Source organism: Mixophyes fleayi, chromosome 4 (assembly GCF_038048845.1).
Source record: "Mixophyes fleayi isolate aMixFle1 chromosome 4, aMixFle1.hap1, whole genome shotgun sequence".
Classification (NCBI taxonomy): Eukaryota; Metazoa; Chordata; class Amphibia; order Anura; family Limnodynastidae; genus Mixophyes; species Mixophyes fleayi.
Genome location: NC_134405.1, coordinates 230,176,066 through 230,199,194, shown reverse-complemented (window position 1 = coordinate 230,199,194; position 23,129 = coordinate 230,176,066). Strand labels below are relative to the sequence as shown.

Here is a 23,129-nt window from a genome sequence, read left to right as displayed (position 1 = left end):
ATGTAAAAGAGACTTCAGTCTATAGAGATTCATTAGCTGCTTTTCTTTAACGCATAGTTGCCTACTCTCCCTGAATGTCAGTGAGACTCCCGAATTTCTGAGAGACCTCCCGGGCTCCCGGGAGAGCAGGGCAACCTCCCGGTTTTCGCCCCCGCAATAGATAGGTGGTGGGGGCATGGCTTAATGATGCAAATATCGCGTCATCTTTGCCCCGCCCCCTGCTGTAAGTGGCCAAAATTGTGACAATCGTTTAGAGGGCAGGGCCAAAATGATGTGATTCGTCAAGCCCCGCCCCCACACCTCCCTGAAACTAACGGGGAAAAGTTGGCAAGTATGATAGATAGATATATATATATATATATATATATATATATATATATGCTTTACCACAGTTTGCACTCAAACGCCTGCCAATGTGCATTTGGCAAAGTGTCTTTTTATGCCACTTTGCTGATTTGAACTGTTGGGAGTTATCTAGGGCCAATTTCCACATACAGTGTTATTCAGTGGTAAAGTGGGACTCATATCTCACGGGGGAGCCATATTGTGTAATTTTTCCTTATAACCTAATACCCAGTTATCCTATCTGTATTATGTGTGACATAGACGTGACCCGCCCGACAATGTGGTGCCAGTTGCTCAGCAGAATGCTTCAGATATTCAAAATGTAACAGTCACATACATGGAGGGAGCATAGAGCAGGTACAGTGCCAGCTGTAAGGGCTCTGCCCATTCCCTGGACCTGGCTATTTATGTAGTGTCTCTGATTATTATTATTATACTTTATATACAGGAAGATGTTGGTAGCAGCAGACTGACACCAATGGCGTGGAGGACAGCCGCTTGTGCTAAATATGCACATCAGTGACACACAGGGGTACCATCACTTTATTCTTATTTCTGGTTGGCTTACTGTCAGGGATTAGATATTATGTGCTGCTTAGTAATCACCAGAATATGCTATGGATGGGCACAGTGTCATGTCTCCTGGTTTCTCAGTGCAGTGTTTGCCATTAAAATTTAAAAAAAAACTTTTGAGTGCAGGATCCTGTTACTTAGGTACATTACTGGAGACAGACTAATATAACAGTTTTACTCTTTTTGGCATCCAAAAAAAAGACTGGTAACTTATGGACTAGGAAAATGCTATGTAAAAACATATTTTGGTAAACCTTCATGTCCCTTTGCAAGTACAGACATTCCCCTGACCCTTGCTAGGCAATGTTGACAATACTTATAGTTAAATCTAGTTTAATTATTTTTTTTTTTCCTGCTATATGTACAATATATAGATATGCAACATTGAAGTTACAGGGCCTGATTCATTAAGGAACGTAAGTGCCAATATGTGGTGTATTTTGCGTTAAATTGCTCCGCGCATTCCCAGGAAGGAAGTATACACCAGAGATTGCAAATGTATGCATTCATCTCCGAGCGCAAGGGACCCTTACTATACTCTACGATTTAATGGGTAGAGCAGGGAGGGGATTGGGTGTAAGCAGTGTCGGACTGGGGCATGAAGGGCCCACCGGGGGAATTCAGTGATAGGGGCCCACTATATTGGGGTGTGGCCAACTTTAGGAGTGGGTGTGGCCAGTAAAGGGGGTGTGGTCAGGCTATGGAGGACAACTTATAGCACTATTTTAAATGTGCACCTTTTGCATTAGACCCTGCCCATTCTACTGGTAGGGAACTACATGGGACCCATTAATAAAACACTTGTGGTTTGGAAGAAACTCCAGTACCAGCTCCTGTCGTCTCCTAATGCACCAAGACAGTTACTTATGATAAGTGCATCATTTGGTTACCTCCAACCCTCGCCTCATATGTTGTTATTGCCCATCATGTATTGAGCTTATTAAAAGCCATTACAAGGGCTACACAAACCAAATAATAACATCATCAATTAGAAGACATAAACTGCACAATTAATTTTTTAGTACAATGGTTACCAACCTGTTGTTGCTGTGACATGTCCTGGAATAAAAGTCAATTCATAAAAAAACAAGTGATTGTAATTCTCAACTAATCTCAGTGAAATCCATCTAATTTCATTTTAAATACGGTTGATATATGCCTATAATACTTTCACTATATCACCCCTAAATTCTAAACAGGACAACCATCAAAAAGAATGCACAATAGGCAAAAGGAAAAATATATAAATATAATTATGTTCTCCTATGCATGTGCCTTTCTACACTAACATACAATATAGACCAACATATTATACAACCCTGAATGATTATATTTTCAACTGGATGCAATTGGAATACTAGACTACATGAAAAGCACCCTTCATTTGCCAGATCTTGTATACACAGTCTGATTATTAAAATGACTCTTTGTTATAATTATTTTTTAAGGACTCTTACAGAATATGCCACTCGTCAAAGACCATACACACAGCATCAGTGCTACTACGGTTGCGTACTTCACCAATGAATGCTTGTTGAGAAGGGAAATTTTAAAAAACAAAAAAATGAACAGAATACAGCCCATCCAAAGCCTGTCACATTTATTCCATATATGCTGGTATGCTGCCAGTGTTGTATGAAAGAGAATATAAATATCAAAGGACGGGCGCAAATGGGGGAAGGGTAAAGAAACACAAGGATTGGGTCAATGAATAAGTCAAGGGGAAAACGGTCCCAAAGTCATTAAAGGATGTTGGTCTTCTAGTTCCACCTATACCGATGTCCCAGATGGTAAACTTACATCAATGTGACCTTTTCTATTCCATACAGTATTTGAATAATGTGTCCTCTTGCTTCAAAAAGCACCACCACGATGTACTTTTACTCCCCTCTAAACCTGTTTCTTCTCCTCACCAGAGTGCACATATGGGAGACCAGGGAGAGAACAGAGAAAGATCTCATGGTGTTTTACGTTCTCTATTTATTAAGTTAAAACATGGGGTTAAAAACACTCACATTTTGTATGTTAAAAAGGTATCTTTCAGTCCATATGTTTCCTCGATCAAACGGCAGTATCCAGCTTCTGTATCCCAGCCACGATCAAACTGGCTGGGCTTCAGATAACCCGGGGAAACTCTGCAGCGTCAGAGGGGGCGTGGTCTATTGCGTCCAGTGTTGCATGAACCTATGATGACCAAACTGACCTTGGATCAGTATGTTGATATCAGGACGTCCTCCTCCCCTGCTCAAACTGCTGAAAAACACACTACCGCGCCTGGGCTCTCTGCATCTGCGTGGTAGTGTGGTTACAGGAGATGTGACCGCCGCCGCCATCTAAACAAAGTTCAACATCAAGCTCCGCCCTAACAACGGAGGGGGCGGAGCTTCAACCCCGCTGGGCCTACCGGTGGATTGACCGGCTGTCCGGCGGGCCAGTCCGAGGCTGGGTGTAAGCACGTAGTCAATGCACAGTAATGGTGTGCCAAGCTACAGTGCACACAACAGCGTTTGATTAAAGCTTTTGCCATCTCTAAGGTATGTGTTTTCTATTATATCACTTGCACCAGCTACACGGCTGGTGTAAGTGCTAATTGGTAGTAATTACGGTCACTTTTACAAGATAGAACATATGTTTTCAGTCAGGAGCAACTGTAAAAATGCATTTTATGTACAGTAGACATTAAAAACATCCTAATGTATTTCATGAAAAATAAAATAAAAAAACTAATATTTTTTTAATGACTTTTCATTAATGACTATGGGCCAGATTCATTAAGGAAAGTAAAGCAACAAAATGAGTAACGTTGAACCTTGGCAAAACCATGTTGCAATGCAAGGGGTGCAAATTAGTTTATTATTTTGTACATAAGGAAAATACTGGCTGTTTTTCCATGTGAGACGTAAATACTTGATAGCTTTATTTTTACACTGACATTAAAAGTTGATCTATGCACTACCCCAATTATAAATCTGTCCTCACATGTTAAATTTACCTCCCCTTCCAACACAACATGGTTTTGCCAAGGTTCAAAGTTACTAATTTTTTTGCTTTACTTTCCTTAATGAATCAGGCCTGATATTATTAAGTGACTAATAAATGTATACTTTTTTCTGTGCATTCTGATGAAACTTTATATTGCGTATGTATTGTTTGTATCATGCAGTGTGTTGTCTGTCTCAATACTGCAAGTGCCGTATAAGCAGAGTGTACCTTGACCCGTATTCAACAAGAGACATTTCATCATATCCGCTTATAGTTGAATTTGGTCATGCATATGTCCGAATTCCGTGCGCTTTGCGTGCCTTAATGAATCAGGCCCACACTGTTTAGTCAAATAATGTGTATACTACCAGTATTATATCAGTAATATAGATTATGTACCTTCATGTTCTCTTTTGTTTGCAGACTGAAGGATGCCTGTACATGCAACCCGCCTGCCCCCTATTTCTAGAACACACACAGGTATGTTATGAACATGACTTTGGATGTAATGTAGAAATAGAGGTCATTGGAGAGAGTGCATTGAGTAAACATATAATATAGCATAAAACATGTCGTCAAAGCACTAAGACTATACCAACTTGCTTTTAACGATTGTATTTACTTGTCTATAGCACTTTTATACTGCTTATATTGAGGACTTTATGCAACACTATGGGTATATATATTTAAAATATGTCAATCAATATGCATCGCTGTAAATTGCAGGTATGCATAATTAAGCACCACTGAAATGTACCATGCCGGGGCTGCTCTAAGAGCTCCGACGATGTGCCCCCTCCTCCACAAACTGTTGTAACTACGGTAAGGGATTCTGCGAAGCTGGAGAGACTTCAGCAGGATCCCATAGAAAATGACAGGTAACGCCTTCCTGAGATGGCGTTACTTTGCTGCGAAAAGCTAAGGTTTTCAAAGCTTAATACATTGCATAATTTTGCAGTCCCCATATTAATCTATGGGGACTGCACTAAGAAACGTTTGATTTCTCTTGCCATAAGCCCTTCATACATTTTACATTGGCCATTCTAAAGAGAAAACTGCTGTTTTCTCTATTTTAATGGCACAGCGCACTTTAATAAAGAGGCTCTTTTGTGAGTGCGTAGTGCTGTCTTTTCATTTATATTCATTAGAAACAACCCAGTTTAAAAGAAGGCTCCTGATAACCGTTGTTTCACTTACACCTTTTGTGAGGCAGAAGATGTGTAGCTTATAGGTTGCACTCTTTCACGCTGCTGCCACCTTATTACCCTATAAATGTTACTGTTTACAGGACAGCACAAGGTAAGTAGGTGTGCAAGTATGTGGCAAAACTCCTGAAAGGAATTCAGTGTTATTTTTTTTATAAAACTGTTTATTAAAGGCACTATATAAATAAAATACAGTCAATGTACCATTCATCTAGCGCAGATGATAAACAGATTCAGGGAAGGCTTACTTATAATACAATGTTTGGAAATGAGTGAACATTTAACAACATAAAAAAGAGGAAAAGAAAGCATTTCGTGCTTGTTTTTTTGTATGAGAAAGGGGCGAAGGAAAATGGAAGGGGTAGAATAAGGATGGGTACACACTGCACACTACAGTGTTTTAGCAGATTATCAGCCCAATCAGACAATAATCGACTGATTGGCCCCATATCGCAGTAATGTGTACCTTGGAATGATAACACACCATAAGAGACGTTTCAGCGTATCCCTGATACATGTGTGGGCACCCACTCGGGAAATACACTTACATAAAGTAGTTTTCCAGCAGTTGCCCACACATGTATCAGGGATACGCTGAAACGTCTCTTATGGTGTGTTATGTGAGTCCTCTCGGGATATCACCTCATTATAAATGCCAGATAGAAAAAATAAAAGCAATATGGTGCATTATCCCAATATAAATCACGTATTTAATGACAGCCGATAAAACATAAAAACATAAAAGTTGCTTCTCCTTCATATAAAACAAACTGCGGGACACCTCTGTGTGAGGTTGGACTCTTACCCCGTTCAGAATAAAAACAGGCACGTACGGATAGACTTTTACACCCTCTCAAAAACGATCAGGCGCCAGCTGAGAAAATCCACGCAGGACTCACATAACACACCATAAAGACGTTTCAGCATATCCCTGATACATGTGTGGGCAACTGCTGGAAAACTACTTTATGTAAGTGTATTTCCCGAGTGGGTGCCCGTTACTCACGTGGTGACAACATCAACTATAAAAACCACTTACATTGATATTTACCGGTGTATGGAGCTTCTGCATTGTTTTAGATAACACTAAGATGTGCTTTCTCTTATGATCTCTCCTATGTACATGAAAATTTGCGAGAGAAAAACACTTTCCCTCTGAGCTTCTTGGAAGAGGGCAGTGACATATCATTCTATGTACTGTGGAAACCCAGCATTCAACATTGTTTTTCAATCAGTCCTAAGGAAAATATCATCTTTGACTCTTGAAACTTGTGAACTGACATTGTGTATTAAGATCCATTTGTTTTGGCATAGGAATATCTAACTATAATTTGTATAGTCAGCGCCGTACTTATTGTCCAAATTGTATGTAGTTGATGTTTTAACATACATGGATGGAATGTATGTAGGTCAATAAGTGGCTGCAGTCTAATATCAGCGCAGATTTATCCAAATTTTATTTTACAGTTCAATGATTTAGCTGGTTGCTAGGTAAATAGTTACAAGCTTCATTCAGCTTTCAGTCTGGCAGCCTCAGGTGTGCAATCGCCTACCACACTCTTGCAGCTAATCATCCTACAGTTCTGATTGGTGCTGCTGCCTTTATAAACCACTTCCTGGCAGCATACCAATGCTGGTGATAGTTCCTGTTTGACTTAGTGTGCCTTGTATCCTAACCTGTTCTGCTATCAATGTTTAACCTGGATTATGTATAGGACTTGCTGTCCTCTCCACTACTGATTATTGGTTTTGTTAAAAATATTTACTCTCATATCTCTTCTTGCCCTGACCCCTGGCTTATTTAAAGAATTGCCGCTGTCTTCTCTACTCCTGATCCCTGCCTGTCTGACTTTGAATTCTGCCAAATACATTCTGGTTGCTCAATATCTGCTGCCATGTTCTGTCCATTTCATCTAGAGATGGGCGGGTCCGGTTCTCCGAGAACCGAACCCACCCGAACTTTGGGTATCCGAGTACCGAGCTGAGCAGCTCGGTACTCTCCCGCCAATTCCGAATCCAAATCGAGGCCGAACGTCATTGTGACGTCGTCGGATCTCGGGACTCGGTTCTCGCGATACTTCAACTTTATAAATACACGCCTCCACAGCAATCCATCGCCATTTGACAGAGGGAGAGAGCAGGGTGTAGTCATAGGCTAATTAGAGCAGGGACAGAGAAAGAATACAATATTGTTCTTGCAATTGCTCTAACCAAAATCGCTAGTGCAGAGAGGAGGATAGAGGTTTATTATTTTTTCTTCATATTTGGCACTCCCCAGCGCTTTTGGGTTGTCCCCCATAATTGTGCATTAATATTTCTGGCTGTCAAAAGTCATATCTGTCAGCAGTATCTACTCAATAAATGTTAGCACTCCTCAGTGTTTTTGGGGTGTCCTCTCTAATTGTGCATTAATATTTCTGGCTGTCAAAAGTCATATCTGTCAGCAGTATCTACTCAATAATTTTAAGCACTCCTCAGTGTTTTTGGGGTGTCCTCTCTAATTGTGCATTAATATTTCTGGCTGTCAAAAGTCATATCTGTCAGCAGTATCTACTCAATAATTTTAAGCACTCCTCAGTGTTTTTGGGGTGTCCTCTCTAATTGTGCATTAATATTTCTGGCTGTCAAAAGTCATATCTGTCAGCAGTATCTACTCAATAAATTTTAGCACTCCTCTGTGTTTTTGGGGTGTCCTCCCTAATTGTGCATTAATATTTCTGGCTGTCAAAAGTCATATCTGTCAGCAGTATCTACTCAATAAATGTTAGCACTCCTCAGTGTTTTTGGGGTGTCCTCTCTAATTGTGCATTAATATTTCTGGCTGTCAAAAGTCATATCTGTCAGCAGTATCTACTCAATAATTTTAAGCACTCCTCAGTGTTTTTGGGGTGTCCTCTCTAATTGTGCATTAATATTTCTGGCTGTCAAAAGTCATATCTGTCAGCAGTATCTACTCAATAATTTTAAGCACTCCTCAGTGTTTTTGGGGTGTCCTCTCTAATTGTGCATTAATATTTCTGGCTGTCAAAAGTCATATCTGTCAGCAGTATCTACTCAATAAATTTTAGCACTCCTCTGTGTTTTTGGGGTGTCCTCCCTAATTGTGCATTAATATTTCTGGCTGTCAAAAGTCATATCTGTCAGCAGTATCTACTCAATAAATGTTAGCACTCCTCAGTGTTTTTGGGGTGTCCTCTCTAATTGTGCATTAATATTTCTGGCTGTCAAAAGTCATATCTGTCAGCAGTATCTACTCAATAATTTTAAGCACTCCTCAGTGTTTTTGGGGTGTCCTCTCTAATTGTGCATTAATATTTCTGGCTGTCAAAAGTCATATCTGTCAGCAGTATCTACTCAATAATTTTAAGCACTCCTCAGTGTTTTTGGGGTGTCCTCTCTAATTGTGCATTAATATTTCTGGCTGTCAAAAGTCATATCTGTCAGCAGTATCTACTCAATAAATTTTAGCACTCCTCTGTGTTTTTGGGGTGTCCTCCCTAATTGTGCATTAATATTTCTGGCTGTCAAAAGTCATATCTGTCAGCAGTATCTACTCAATAAATGTTAGCACTCCTCAGTGTTTTTGGGGTGTCCTCTCTAATTGTGCATTAATATTTCTGGCTGTCAAAAGTCATATCTGTCAGCAGTATCTACTCAATAATTTTAAGCACTCCTCAGTGTTTTTGGGGTGTCCTCTCTAATTGTGCATTAATATTTCTGGCTGTCAAAAGTCATATCTGTCAGCAGTATCTACTCAATAATTTTAAGCACTCCTCAGTGTTTTTGGGGTGTCCTCTCTAATTGTGCATTAATATTTCTGGCTGTCAAAAGTCATATCTGTCAGCAGTATCTACTCAATAAATTTTAGCACTCCTCTGTGTTTTTGGGGTGTCCTCCCTAATTGTGCATTAATATTTCTGGCTGTCAAAAGTCATATCTGTCAGCAGTATCTACTCAATAAATGTTAGCACTCCTCAGTGTTTTTGGGGTGTCCTCTCTAATTGTGCATTAATATTTCTGGCTGTCAAAAGTCATATCTGTCAGCAGTATCTACTCAATAATTTTAAGCACTCCTCAGTGTTTTTGGGGTGTCCTCTCTAATTGTGCATTAATATTTCTGGCTGTCAAAAGTCATATCTGTCAGCAGTATCTACCAAATAATTTTTAGCACTCCCCAGTGGTTTGCGCTCAGAATGGATTCAAAGCAGTCCACATATGATCTGAATGAGCAACCAGGTTCTGTCACCAGTCCTGATGTTAGTGTTCCCAGTACGTCATCTGGCCAAGGCGATGTCAAACAACAGAGTGTTTTCAAATTAGTGCAAAAAACAAAAACCCCAAAAAAATTTACTGTATTGAAGCGAAAAAGAAGTGTAACTGAGCAAAAGTTAAGTGTCGATAAAAAAAAAATTGCAAGCATGCCATTCTACACACGCAGTGGCAAAGAGAGAATGAGGCCTTCACCTTTGGCTATTAGTGGCAGATCCCAAAAATTTACCCAGCCTACAATTGGTGCACAACTACTGTTACGCGTCAAAGCTGAGCTGCAAGATAACAGTGAGGCATTACAGGAGAATATTTGCTCTGATTCACAAATGACAACAATCCCTGTGGAGAGTCCATCCAACAGTAGGATGTCTAATCGTGAGCATTCTTCTGATGTGTGCCTTAATAGCCCGAGTGTAGCCGGTGATACCCAAATTGAGGATGCCACTTTGGAATTAGAAGAGGATGAGGGGGAGATTTGTGTAGGCGACGAGGGCGCTAATGATGATGTTGATGATTATGATGCAGACAGATACCAAATTGCCTTTCTCAATTTCTATTTATATTCTAGATTATATAACGGCTGAATAGTTTTCTATTTTACTCCTAGTGGAGAGAGGATCTGATGCAGACAGATACCAAACTGCCTTTGTCCATTTCAATTTATATTGTACAGTATATAACGGCTGAATTTATTAGTATTTTATACAAGTGGAGGGGAGCCTAGAGAGACAGAAACCAAACTGGCTTTCTCCATGTCAATTAATATTGTACAGTCTATAATGGCTGAATTTTTGGTTTTTTTAAAAAAGTGGAGGGGGGCCTATAGAGACAGAAAGCAAACTGTCTTTTTCCATTTCTTTACATATTTAACTATAAGTGTAGGGTGTAATATACATCCAAAGACGATGGCTGCATTGCCAATATGCATAGATGGAGAGGAAGACAATCTGTTTTGTGTGTAGAGTAGGCCTACCAACGAAGAATTAAACTGTTTTTTTGGATGATTTATTACCTCAACAATTAGATTACTTGTCTCTAAAACAGTTGGAGCACTAAATTGGGTTAATTTAGGCCCAAAAACATGGATTTTCCCAAATAATAGCAAAACAAAACCAAACAAAACCAAAACCAAAACCAAAACACGCAATGGCGGTTTTGCAAAACCAAAACCAAAACCAAAACACGACGGTAATCCAGATCCAAAACCGAATCCAAAACCAAAACACGGGGGTCAGTGACCATCTCTAATTTCATCAGACAAGTGCCAGACTACTCCACATTAACCATTGCCTGTCTGGCTCAGAGTTCTGCTATTTGCAGTCTGGTTGCTCATCACCTCCTACTGTGTTCTGTCCTCTCCACTGGGCAGGTGCTAAATCAACAAATGCTACTACCCGAGCATTGGGGCAACCGAGTACTGCAAACGTAACAAGTTCCTCAGAAAGTGGGCTGGTAAGGTTAAACGGTTCTAGCAGTTGAGGATTTCACACTAATCTGCCCTTAACATTATCATCAGCCCAAATATAGATTTTGTACACATGGAGGTTTATCAACCATCTCCTGCCCAGATTTAGACCAATCAGCTTTAGGCCTTATCACAGATGGTACAGGTCTTATCTACACGAGTGTCTGCGCAAGAGGATGTAGCTCACACTGTATAGCCACATCTTCAGCGAAGGAGTTGAAGTTGAATTTACCTGACAGATTTTGATGACCAGAAGTAATTTCAGAGAGAGCTGCAAACTTTATTTCAATCTCCAGCCAAACTCTTCGGTTCAGGGGAGCAGCGTGTGCGTATTGTGATATCCCTATTACAAAAAGACACACAAACCTGGGTCGTCGGGCTTGTCGCTAACAGTCCTTCATTATTATCAGTTGTGACTCTTTCAGTGCCCTGGGGCTCCTGAATGATGACCCTGATTAGGGTAGTTACAGCAGAATTCAGTCTTCGTGCCCTTAGACAAGGGCATATGTGAGCAAAGGAATACTGCACAGAATTCCGTTGGTGGCCTCTGGTTGGAACGACTCAGCGCTCCATAACCAACAGTGCTAAACTGCTACTACCTGAGCCTATGTCCTGGGGCAACTGAGTGCTGTGAGCGTAATAAGTTCCTCAGAAAGGGAGCTGCTAAAGGTGAACCTCTCGCAAAGCAGTTCTAGCAGCTGAAGATCTCGTGCTACTCTGCCCTTAATTCAGGAGAGCGATTATTCATTCACTCCCACAGGAAATAGGGTCCTTATTGGATGCTCCACTCAGCTTCCCCAGAGAAGTGGAGCAGTGTAAATGCAGGTTTGGGGGGAGCTTTAATCTGGAAACCCCCACCACTGTTGCGTAGCACGCAATAAGCACATACATGCTTATTTGCTGCCAGGCCACAACTCCAGAATTCAGGGTCAGATCAAATTGTGCCAAACTGATAGGTGGTGAGCTACCTCCTATTTCACCTCTGTTAGCTAGTGGAATCTATGGGCAAGATGTTAGAGATAAGGGTGACAGGAAGAACTCTAAACTGCCCAAAGCTTGAATTACATATGGAAGACCCAATATCTAAGTCTGATTAACATGGCAGCTTTATGGTACAATTCATGGTCCAAAGGACCAGCCCAACCCAACTGCTTGTACTTGACTAAAGTCTCATGAGCCTTAGGTCCCCTCCCCCAATTCTACATCAATATGCTTCTGGCATTTTATATGACAAAAGAACAATTTCTAGATACTGATGAAAATTATCAAAAAAAACATACAGAGACTGGAAGAACATCTATCTTTGTCCAAAGCATGTAATGTCTATACCCCTTTGTCTCTTTATTAATATCCAGTCTTGTTTTATTAATATGTTTGTATAGAATTGTAAAGCTCTGCTGCATATGCTGGCACCACATAAATAAATGTTGGAAAAAAAGTGGGGCTTATGTCACCTGGTTACGTCAGACAGATTTTCTATGAGCTTAACTAAGTTATATACTGTACATTGGAGGGGATATGGAAATATGTATCCACAGGTAATTAATGGAATTGGGGTTGCCAAAGAAATGTGAAGTAATCATGTATATGTTATACATCTCCCTCAATGATTTGTCCAGAACCTGTGACTTCAAACTTATATACCTTTAAGATTACTGAGCTAGTAGAAGCTCAAAAATTCAGCTTGTAGGAAGTGTGACGTGAGAGCAGACCTGTCTAGTGACATATAGCGCTCCAATATTATAAAATCTAAACTTAAAATACTGAAAAAAATATGTTTAATGCCAATTTTATATTTGTTTTCACAGATGAGTTTAAGAAGCACAGTGACCTTTACCCAAACCCCTTTGTCTGCCCAGATAAGGACATATTTACATTGCGGATTAAGCATGTTCAAGATCAAGAAGAGGTCTGTGTAAATAATGTTGTTTGCATCTCCTCTGCTGGTTATACATTATTATACAACGTGACAATTTAATTGTCATTTTGCCATTACTTTAGCTGTAAAATGGAGCTCTCCTTATATCATCTCTTATGTTCACCCCATGCATCACTCCCCATGCTTCATTTTACAGTACAATGAAAACCCTAAAATTTAAAAGAGAACTCTATTCATACATGTTAAACAGTATCAGTTTTCACTGAGAGGGTCCTGCTATGTTGATGTCAAAATGGGCAGTACTGTGTTACATATTATGTGCTGTATGTACTGAGAGTAAAGACAATTATTTAAAGAATAAATCCCTGAAAAGAGGAAATATTCATGCACTGTAAACTACCTACTATGGACCACACTTCCCATCCACCTACACATCTTCCAACCTATCACACTGAAAACATGAAGGTTCAAGTTTGAATTTGTTTTTTCTTTAGCATTCATTGAGGGATATTTGAAACGTGATATATTTTTCAAGGAGCTGGGCGTTTTTTAAGGGGTGCTGTTAGGTTAAATTTAATTTATTTTCTTTTATTATTTTCTTTAATTTATAGTTAGTTGGGTGGGGCTGTCAGACATCCTTTCTGCTTTAATGTCAGAACGAGGGCAGAGGTGCTAAAGGGCATCACTTACTGCCATGGCCGCCATCAGAAATCGTTGGGCCCAGTACAATGAAGCAGGAAGGGTCCCCCGATGACCCCCCCCCAATGAACCGGGGCTGCCTTTCCGACTGGGCACAATGGGCAGGTGCCCAGGGGGAAAGGGGGCCCAAAGCAATGAAAATAAAAATCCTGTAGAAACCCCCCCCAAAAAAAAGCCTACCTTTTGTGGTTATGATCCGGCTCCATCCTTGGTCCCCTCTTCCGTGAAGGGGTTCGGACTTGGGTGATTGAAAGGTAAGTTAAGGGGGCCCCTAATATATAAATATTTTATGTAAAAAAAAAAAGTGATCATATGTGTCACGAACACGCTCCCAGCTGCCGTGACTTTGGGGTGTTTGCTGTCTGAGGTCACACACGATTTCAGCCCGCAATCTCTCTCACCTATCACACAGGTTCTAGACCTATGGAATCGCCCCCAACACAGCACTCTCACACCCCCAGACACCTCAAGGTTCAGCCACCACCTATTGGGTACGGGCAATAGGACCCCAATATACTGTCCCACACTGGCACACAAGCTTCTAGTTCCACAGACTAGCAAGACCCACACCAGCACACACAGGGTTAACTCTTCACACCCCCAGACTGTTACACAAATGTAAATACAAGCACACACAGCTTGTTAATCAAATGTATCAACAAATCACACACTGGCATTCCAAGGGTTAACCTGGTCGAGCAACCTGCCTCTTCTAAACAGGCAATGGATTCTTTAGAGTATCAAGAACGCAACTTATTAAATTATAGATTTAATATACAAAAAGTACAGGGCATACAGATAACAAAAATAATGAATAACAATTAATAAATTTGATATAACAAGCAGAAACAGTTTAAAATAAAAAGGATTACATTCAGATTTGCACTTACATGAATTGCATTCTGGCCAAGGGGAATTGGCTAAGAAGATGGACAGCTTATCAATGTAACTTGATATCCCCAAAAGTCTGACCCTTTGTCCCTCCAGACACAGGTTTTTAAGCAAACTCAAATGTGACGGCATTCACAAGGGCAGTGTGAATGCTAATGTGGGGGCGGAATTGTCCCCTGGGAGTCACCTCAGGTTTGTTCAAACTATTCCTAAGTTTTGACCGGTCTTAGCTTTCCTCAGATACCTCCCAGAGACATAACTTTCCCTTCAATAAACCGATTATAATTTCCCGCACATTTAAATACCAAATATGATGAGATTACAACAATATCCAATCTCATCCTGAAATACCTGTGCCTATGGCTGTTCCCTGTGTAGTTGGTATCTATGTTTCAAGACCCTTGTGTGGTTTTTGCCCCTCAGTATGGAGTGGCATCCAGATTTCCCAAAATGTGAACGCTGCAGATATTTTCCTTTGAAACCCATATTTCCATATATCTTTATAGGCAGTCTTCAAACGCTATCTTTGTCTACAAGGCTCTCACCTAGGCATATGGCTCTCCAATTTACACCCAGGAGTTATTTTGTGTTTACACTACCTATTGAAAGGAAGTCAATTAGCTAGGAAAATACATGATCAAATACAATGGATGTCTGTGATCTGCATATCTTAAGCTGGTCTCTGCACAAAGGGTTTGCCTAACTCAATTACCTCCTCCTCGGCTCATTTGGTCACACATTTTCTGAGTTGAAGATCAGGTTAATTTGTATGTAGCTGTGCAAAGTTTTATTTTGGGCCCTGACATTCAATATTCTATTTCAGCATATCAGATTTATGCTCTCATCCTGACATCTCCCCCCTTCAAGAGATGACATGGGCATTGACTGACAGGTCAGTGCCCAAGATCATCTCATTTAATTTCCCCCTGGGTCCACCGTAATAGCTGCTAGCTGGCTCTCACTAGGGCGGCGGTTCCCAAAGTGTGCGCCGCGGCTCCCAGGGGTGCCGCGGCGCTGTCACTGGTGTGCCGCAAGCCAGCTATAGGAAAAAACAAAGAGCACATAAACTTACCAATCCGCGCGCCGCCGGGACCCAGCAGACTCCTCTCTCCCGCAGCTGTCACTGAATATCGACGTCAGTGACTGCTGCGGGAGAGAGGAGTCTGCTGGGTTGCGGCGCAGCGCGGATTGGTAAGTTTATGTGCTCTTTGTTTTTTCCTATAGCTGGCTCGCGGCAGAGGAGTGAGAGGGAGCGTGACAGCGGGCAGACAGCGGGGCAGACAGCGGGCAGACAGAGGGGCAAAGGAGGGTGACAGCGGGGCAAACAGCGGGGCAAAGGAGGGTGACAGAGGGGCAGACAGAGGGGCAAAGGAGGGTGACAGAGGGGCAGACAGAGGGGCAGACAGAGGGGCAGACAGAGGGGCAGAGGAGTGTGACAGCGGGGCAGACAGAGGGGCAGAGGAGTGTGACAGCGGGGCAGACAGCGGGGCAGTGGAGGGGGACACAGCCTGAGAGGGGCAGTGGAGGGGGACACAGCCTGAGAGGGGCAGTGGAGGGGGACACAGCCTGAGAGGGGCAGTAGTGTAACAGAGTGCAGAGGAGGGGGGGACATCGTGAGAGAGGGCAGAGGAGGGGGGGACATCGTGAGAGAGGGCAGAGGAGGGGGGGGACATCGTGAGAGAGGGCAGAGGAGGGGGGGACATCGTGAGAGAGGGCAGAGGAGGGGGGACATTGTGAGAGAGGGCAGAGAAGGGGGGGGACATCGTGAGAGAGGGCAGAGGAGGGGGGGACATCGTGAGAGAGGGCAGAGGAGGGGGGGACATCGTGAGAGAGAGCAGAGGAGGGGGGACATCATGAGAGAGGGCAGAGGAGGGGGGACAGCGTGACAGAGAGCAGAGGAGGGGGCACAGCGTGACAGAGGGGGCAGTGTGTCTGGATGCAGAGGGAGCAGTGTGTCTGGATGCAGAGGGGGCAGTGTGTCTGGATGCAGAGGGGGCAGTGTGCCTGAGGGCAGAGTGTCTGGATGCAGAGGGGGCAGAGTGCCTGAGGGCAGAGTGTCTGGACACAGAGGGGGCAGTGTGTCTGGATGCAGAGGGGGCAGTGTGTCTGGACGCAGAGGGGGCAGTCTGTCTGGATGCAGAGGGGGCAGAGTGCCTGAGGGCAGAGGGGGCAGCGTGCCTGAGGGCAGAGGGGGCAGAGTGCCTGAGGGCAGAGGGGGCAGAGTGCCTGAGGGCAGAGTGTCTGGATGCAGAGGGGGCAGAGTGTCTGGATGCAGAGGGGGCATTTTTGCATACAACTAAATAAGTATTTCTGTCCTGACCTAAATACTTATTACATTTTTTTGACCCAACTACTTCTAAAACAGGACTGCTCAATAATTATTTTGGAGGGGTGCCTTGAAAAAATTTGGAGACTCTAAGGGTGACGCGAACTGCAAAAGTTTGGGAACCACTGTACTACGGTCTCTGGTGGGATGGGTTAAGAAGGGTTTAATTACCTCATGTGGCTGGGCCTCCTGATACTTACATAGCTGTGGGATAACCTCTGTATTCTTAAGGTGTCCTATCCCTTGCGCTGCAGCTACTAGATCCACTGGCAAGTCCTTCTTTCCCTCATCTGGCAATCTACAGACTGTCAGGGCACACGCATCACTGTCATTATGAGCCTTCAACAGATTATCATGAAAATTTCTCTCTATCATCCTGGCAGGGGGATCATACCACTGCTCCTGGCTTGTCTGGTCCTGCGTCATGCTCTCATGTACCAGCCCTGTTACAGTGTGCACTTTGTCTCTAATCCTCATATCCTCTAAGTTAAAGCCTGAGGGAAAAATGGCCTGGGATTCCTGACACTGCACTTCTAGGTGGGGACATACAGTAGCAGGGTTGCTAGGCCCCTCAGCTACCCTCTCTGTGTTGCTCACTGACTGAGTCTCCTTGTGGGGGCTGCCTGAAAGAACACCTCCCTCCCCTAGAAACACATCTAAGTGGGAACCCCTTAAGTCTGACACAGCAGAATAGCTACTTCCACTCTGCCCTGCTCCCCAGTTACAACATTCCCTGTCAGTGGGACACACTATGCAATTCTTATCTTGGGGGCTACAGAACAGGACACTCCCCTCCCCCTTGGACTCATCTATCTGGGGGTGTAGAGTAACAGGGAGTTGGGCCCCTCATCTATCTCCTCTAAGCTGTTAGACGGTGGGCTAAGTGAGTGTGGGCTAGCCACTGACCCCCCTGTCTCTATAGAAAACTCAGATGAATGGTCAGAACTCAGAGTAAATGGGGCGATTGATGATCCCGCTTGTGAAAGAAGCTGCTGCAGGCGCTGCCTTTCATCAGTCACCCGGCGACACTGATCTTGCCAGAATGGGGTATGAAGCCCACCCCGGAAATATACCTCTTCTTGAGCATATTCAAAACGCTCCTCTAGGCAGTCCAGCTGTTCCACAATACTCATCTTTTAGCCCGGAATAAGAACCATCATGCGATACTCACTGAAAGGATGGATCGGGCTGTCCTGCTTCCAGAGGAGGTGTTCGATGATCTCCCCGCGTGTCTTGTTGTGGCAGGAGAAACCTCGCAGCTGACCTTCTACAATTAGCTCTGCCATACTCATCATGTTAAGTGGATCCTTTGGATCTATTATAATGTACCCACTTGGATCCTCTGGTTCAGTGACAATATCCACACCTTGATCCTCTGGTTCTAACTTGGTCCCCAGCTCAGGTTCCATATCACATTGCTTCTTTGCATCATCCTCCAATAATGCGCAAACCAGCTCCTTTTTAGTTTTATCTGTCCAGTCGAGACCTCGCTGCTCACACAGGGCAATTAAAACTTCTTTTGCTTTTTTCTTGTAAGCAGCTGCCATCCTTGCAGTTACTTTGAAAAATAAAAGATAGAAAAGAAAAACAAGAGAGAAGGGGAGGGAACTGCTTTGCACGTATGTCTTTAAAAATTATAGCCCTGAGTTTTGTAAAACTATTGTATTCCTCGCAAGGTTACAATCAGTTTATAAGTGCAAGGTTTAATTACTTAAACCATGCACTTAATACTCTAAGAAATAAAATCATCCCACCGCTATGCCACCAATTTGCCACGAACACGCTCCCAGCTGCCGTGACTTTGGGGTGTTTGCTGTCTGAGGTCACACACGATTTCAGCCCGCAGTCTCTCGCACCTATCACACAGGTTCTAGACCTACAGAATCGCCCCCAAACACAGCGCTCTCACACCCCCAGACACTTCAAGGTTCAGCCACCACCTATTGGGTACGGGCAATAGGACCCCAATATACTGTCCCTCACTGGCACACAGGCTTCTAGTTCCGCAAACTAGCAAGACCCACACCAGCACACACAGGGTTAACTCTTCACACCTCCAGACTGTTACACAAATGTAAATACAAGCACACACAGCTTGTTAATCAAATGTATCAACAAATCACACACTGGCATTCCAAGGGTTAACCTGGTCGAGCAACCTGCCTCTTCTAAACAGGCAATGAATTCTTTAGAGTATCAAGAACGCAACTTATTAAATTATAGATTTAATATACAAAAAGTACAGGGCATACAGATAACAACAAAAATAATGAATAACAATTAACAATTAATAAATTTGACATAACAAGCAGAAACAGTTTAAAATAAAAAGGATTACATTCAGATTTGCACTTACATGAATTGCATTCTGGCCAAGGGGAATTGGATAAGAAGATGGACAGCTTATCAATGTAACTTGATTTCCCCCAAAAGTCTGACACTTTGTCCCTCCAGACACAGGTTTTTAAGCAAACTCAAATGGGACGACATTCACAAGGGCAGTGTGAATGCTAACGTGGGAGCAGAATTGTCCCCTGCGTGTCACCTCAGGTTTGTTCAAACTATTCCTAAGTTTTGACCGGTCTTAGCTTTCCTCAGATACCTCCCAGAGACATAACTTTCCCTTCAATAAACCGATCATAATTTCCCGCACATTTAAATACCAAATATGATGAGATTACAACAATATCCAATCTCATCCTGAAATACCTGTGCCTATGGCTGTTCCCTGTGTAGTTGGTATCTATGTTTCAAGACCCTTGTGTGGTTTTTGCCCCTCAGTACGGAGTGGCATCCAGATTTCCCAAAATGTGAATGATGTAGACATTTTCCTTTGAAACCCTTATTTCCATATATCTTTATAGGCAGACTTCAAACGCTATCTTTGTCTACAAGGCTCTCACCTAGGCATATGGTTCTCCAATTTACACCCAGGAGTTAGTTTGTGTTTACACTACCTATTGAAAGGAAGTCAATTAGCTAGGAAAATACATGATCAAATACAATGGATGTCTGTGATCTGCATATCTTAAGCTGGTCTCTGCACAAAGGGTTTGCCTAACTCAATTACCTCCTCCTGGGCTCATTTGGTCACACATTTATCTGAGTTGAAGATCAGGTTAATTTAGGTATTCATGCAAAGTTTTATTTTGGGCCCTGACATTCAATATTCTATTTCAGCATATCAGATTTATGCTTTCATCCTGACAATATGTATGTATATGTGTGTGTATGTATGTATATATATATATATATATATATATATATATATATATATATATATATTATAGTATAGACATATACAGAAAAACAAAGGTGATAATAACATTTCTTTAAAATATACTTACCGAGATGTTGCAGCTGCTGCTCCTTCAGCGGCGGCTGAAGACAGCAGCGGAGGCGCCGGGACTGGAGGACAGCGGGCCCCCTGGTGAGCCCGGGCCCGGTACAAGGGTACCCCCTGTACCCCCCTGATGGCAGCACTGCTTACTGCTGCCCTTCCCCCTGTTCTCCTAAGGCTCGAAGTCCGGAAATGGGTAACAGGTCACTATGGTGATGGACTATTCCAGCTGCTGCCTGAATAATCAGCAGCCTCCCTGCACAGATCGCACTCCGGAGTGTACATGTATCAAACTGAGAGTTTCCGGCAGTCTTAAAAGTGGAGATGTTGCCTTTAGCTATCTAGCTATCATTTTGTAAAATGTACTAAACAAATGATACTAGAATCTGATCTCCATTTTTACAAACCTGCCAGAAACTCACAGCTTGATACATTTACCCCCTGGAATTGAGGCTGTATTTAGGCAGACACCACTCCTCCATCAGTGGAGCCTGACAGGAGTATTATCTTGCGGTCTATAACGTGCTGGCTGTGCAAAGCTTCTGATGCTGGTAATAAGGGTCATGTGAGTGGCTGTTCTGTCAGTCCCCTCACTAGGCACTCTTACAAGGTTTTCAAATCAACCATTGTAAACTGGTGAGGGTGAGGAGTGTAAGGTTTGATTTTCCTATCTGGTGGGCTTTTCCTCTCACAGGAATGCCCGCCTAAGGCCTACAAATCGTGGAGAAATAGCAATGTCTCCTCTATATCGCCTTCCAAAGTAACAGAATGTGTTTATTTCTTGTGATTTATTCTATTTCTGTGGTGTTTTGTCATGATTTTACTTCACTCTCATAGTAATTGTGTTCTACAACTGGCCACTTTACTCTCACGTTTTTTGTCATTCACACAAAGGGAGTACTACCAGAGCCTTTTTTTACATGTTCCAAATATCACTCTTGTAAGGATTCACAACACTAGCTCTAGTTGACAGCTGTCAGAAAACAATTACAGTGAGGATTCGCAACACTAGCTCCAGATGACAGCCATCAGAAAACAATTCACAGTGACAGCTACCATCTCTCAATTCCTGTAATCAGCGGTCTGCTAAGAACATCTAGTCACCTCACCTGGATTATTGCATTCCTTACTCTGCAATCAGAACAATATATCCCATCTGTTTGCAGCCTTTATTAAGTCCCTGAGTTCTTCCAAACCTTTGCAGGAACAAAGTTTAGTTTGGGATTTCTCTGCTTGTGTTTTGAAGACTTGTTTTGTTTGACTGTACATCACAATTCTATCTTCTCCAATACTTTGACCTCAGCTTCTTTCATCACTTTTCTACCTTCTATAATCCTGTGACTTCTTCTGGACATGATGTGTCTCTGATAGTTACCACAGCCAAGTGCTTCATTCTTGGAAGTTGCCAGCACATAATAGACAGACTTAATCTATTAATTTTGCCTGGTTTATGAAGCCTTCTCTTAAGGGGTCGGTCGTTAAATTCCATTTCAGACACCTAGGTGAGAGGAATAATAGATCGGGGCTACATAATAGACCTTCTGAAGCTCCCTCCAAGAAGTTTTTTTTTACCACAGGTCATCAATTCTTTAGTCTCCTCAGTCCTGTCCCAGTACAACATAAAAGGTTGGGATTCTATTCAAACATTTTCTTTGCCCAGAAACCAAATGATTCTTTGTGATCAATTTTGAACCTACAAGACCTGAACCTCTGTCTTTGAGATGACAGGTTCAAGATGGAGTCTCTGTGATCAGTGATAAAAAGCCTGAAAGAGAATTACATTTTTTGTTTCCATGGACATCACGGATGCATACTTACATGTCCCAATCTGCGAAGGTCACCAGTGAATGGATAACCTCAGCTGAGGTTGTTGGTCCTGAGCCACCAAAGAAGCTTGTCACAGAGGTGACGTCAGTACCTGCAAGTATTGGCACAACTACACAAGGAGGCGCGGAGTCTAACACGCCGCCGGTATTCACCAGGGACCCCCGCAAGGAAGTTTGGACTTCGCGGCAAGCGACGTGCAGGTCGCGGCCCTCCCAGGTAGCTACTTGCGAGGTAAAAGGCAAATCCGTATTCGTACAAGCAGAGTCAGGAACCAAGCCGGCAGATAAGGTACCGAATCAGGAGGCAGAGAATAGTCAGCAGGCCAAGGTCAAACCGGATTAACAAGTCAGGACACAAGGAGAATCCAAAAGCGAGGTCAGGAAGCCAGGTCGGTAACAGGAAACAAACAGGCAGGATATAATATAGGTATCACAGGAACGCTGGAGGCTAGATAACTAGTTGCTCTGGCATCCTAGTGATGTCAGAGCAGGATATATATAGGAAGTCCTTATTCCTCATTGGTGGGCAGAGATTCGGCGGTCAGACAGGCTGGCCGCCGACAGGAAGCTTCAGCAGCGCGTCCCGTTGTCATGGCGACGGGCGCGCATGCGCACCATGCCGCCGGAAGACGCGTCTCCGTTGCCTAGCAACGGGACGCTCAGAGGAAGACAGACGTCCGTCCCTGCTTAGCGTGGAGGCGCGGGGACGGCGTCTGACAGTACCCCCCTCCTCACAATCGGAAGACACATCTGGTAAAGAGCGCCGTTTAAGAAAGGCGGATAATAATCCTGGGGCATGCAAATCTTCTTTAAATACCCAAGACCTCTCCTCTGGTCCAAAGCCTTTCCAATGTACTAGGTACTGTAGACGTCCTCGAAATTTACGTTCCTCCAGGATTTGACTAACCTCATATTCGTCCCCCATAGTGGTTGGAATAGCATAAGGAACAGGAGTGACATGGGAAAACTTGTTGAGTACCAGAGGTTTAAGGAGGGAGATATGGAAGGTGTTATGGATCTTCAACGCTGGAGGAAGTTGGAGTCTAACTGTAACTGGATTAATGATTTGAGTAACTGAGAAAGGCCCAATGAAGCGGGGTGCCAGTTTCATGGAGTGAACCCGTAGTCTCAGATTCCTAGTGGACAGCCAGACTTTGTCCCCAACCTGGAGGACTGGTACGACTCTTCTATGATTATCAGCGGAAGATTTATAATGACGTCCAGATTTGAGAAGGTTCTGCTTAGTGGAAACCCATAGTTTAGCCATATCTTGAGTCATAGCGTGGGCGCCTGGAACCGTGGGAGGTGGGGAAGAAAACGAGGGAAGAA

The 23,129-nt window shown here is 43.0% G+C and overlaps 1 protein-coding gene across 1 annotated transcript in view; it reads left to right on the top strand.

The window, feature by feature from the left end:
- The first annotated feature begins 673 nt into the window (after window positions 1–673).
- Window positions 674–23,129, top strand: part of CCDC38 (coiled-coil domain containing 38) — a 52,721-nt gene continuing 30,265 nt past the window's right edge. The window contains exons 1-4 of the mRNA XM_075209424.1: window positions 674–702; window positions 794–877; window positions 4,324–4,380; window positions 12,648–12,748. Coding sequence (XP_075065525.1) covers window positions 4,332–4,380; window positions 12,648–12,748 — 150 coding nt within the window. The 5' untranslated portion in view covers window positions 674–702; window positions 794–877; window positions 4,324–4,331. The remainder of the gene's footprint in view (window positions 703–793; window positions 878–4,323; window positions 4,381–12,647; window positions 12,749–23,129) is intronic.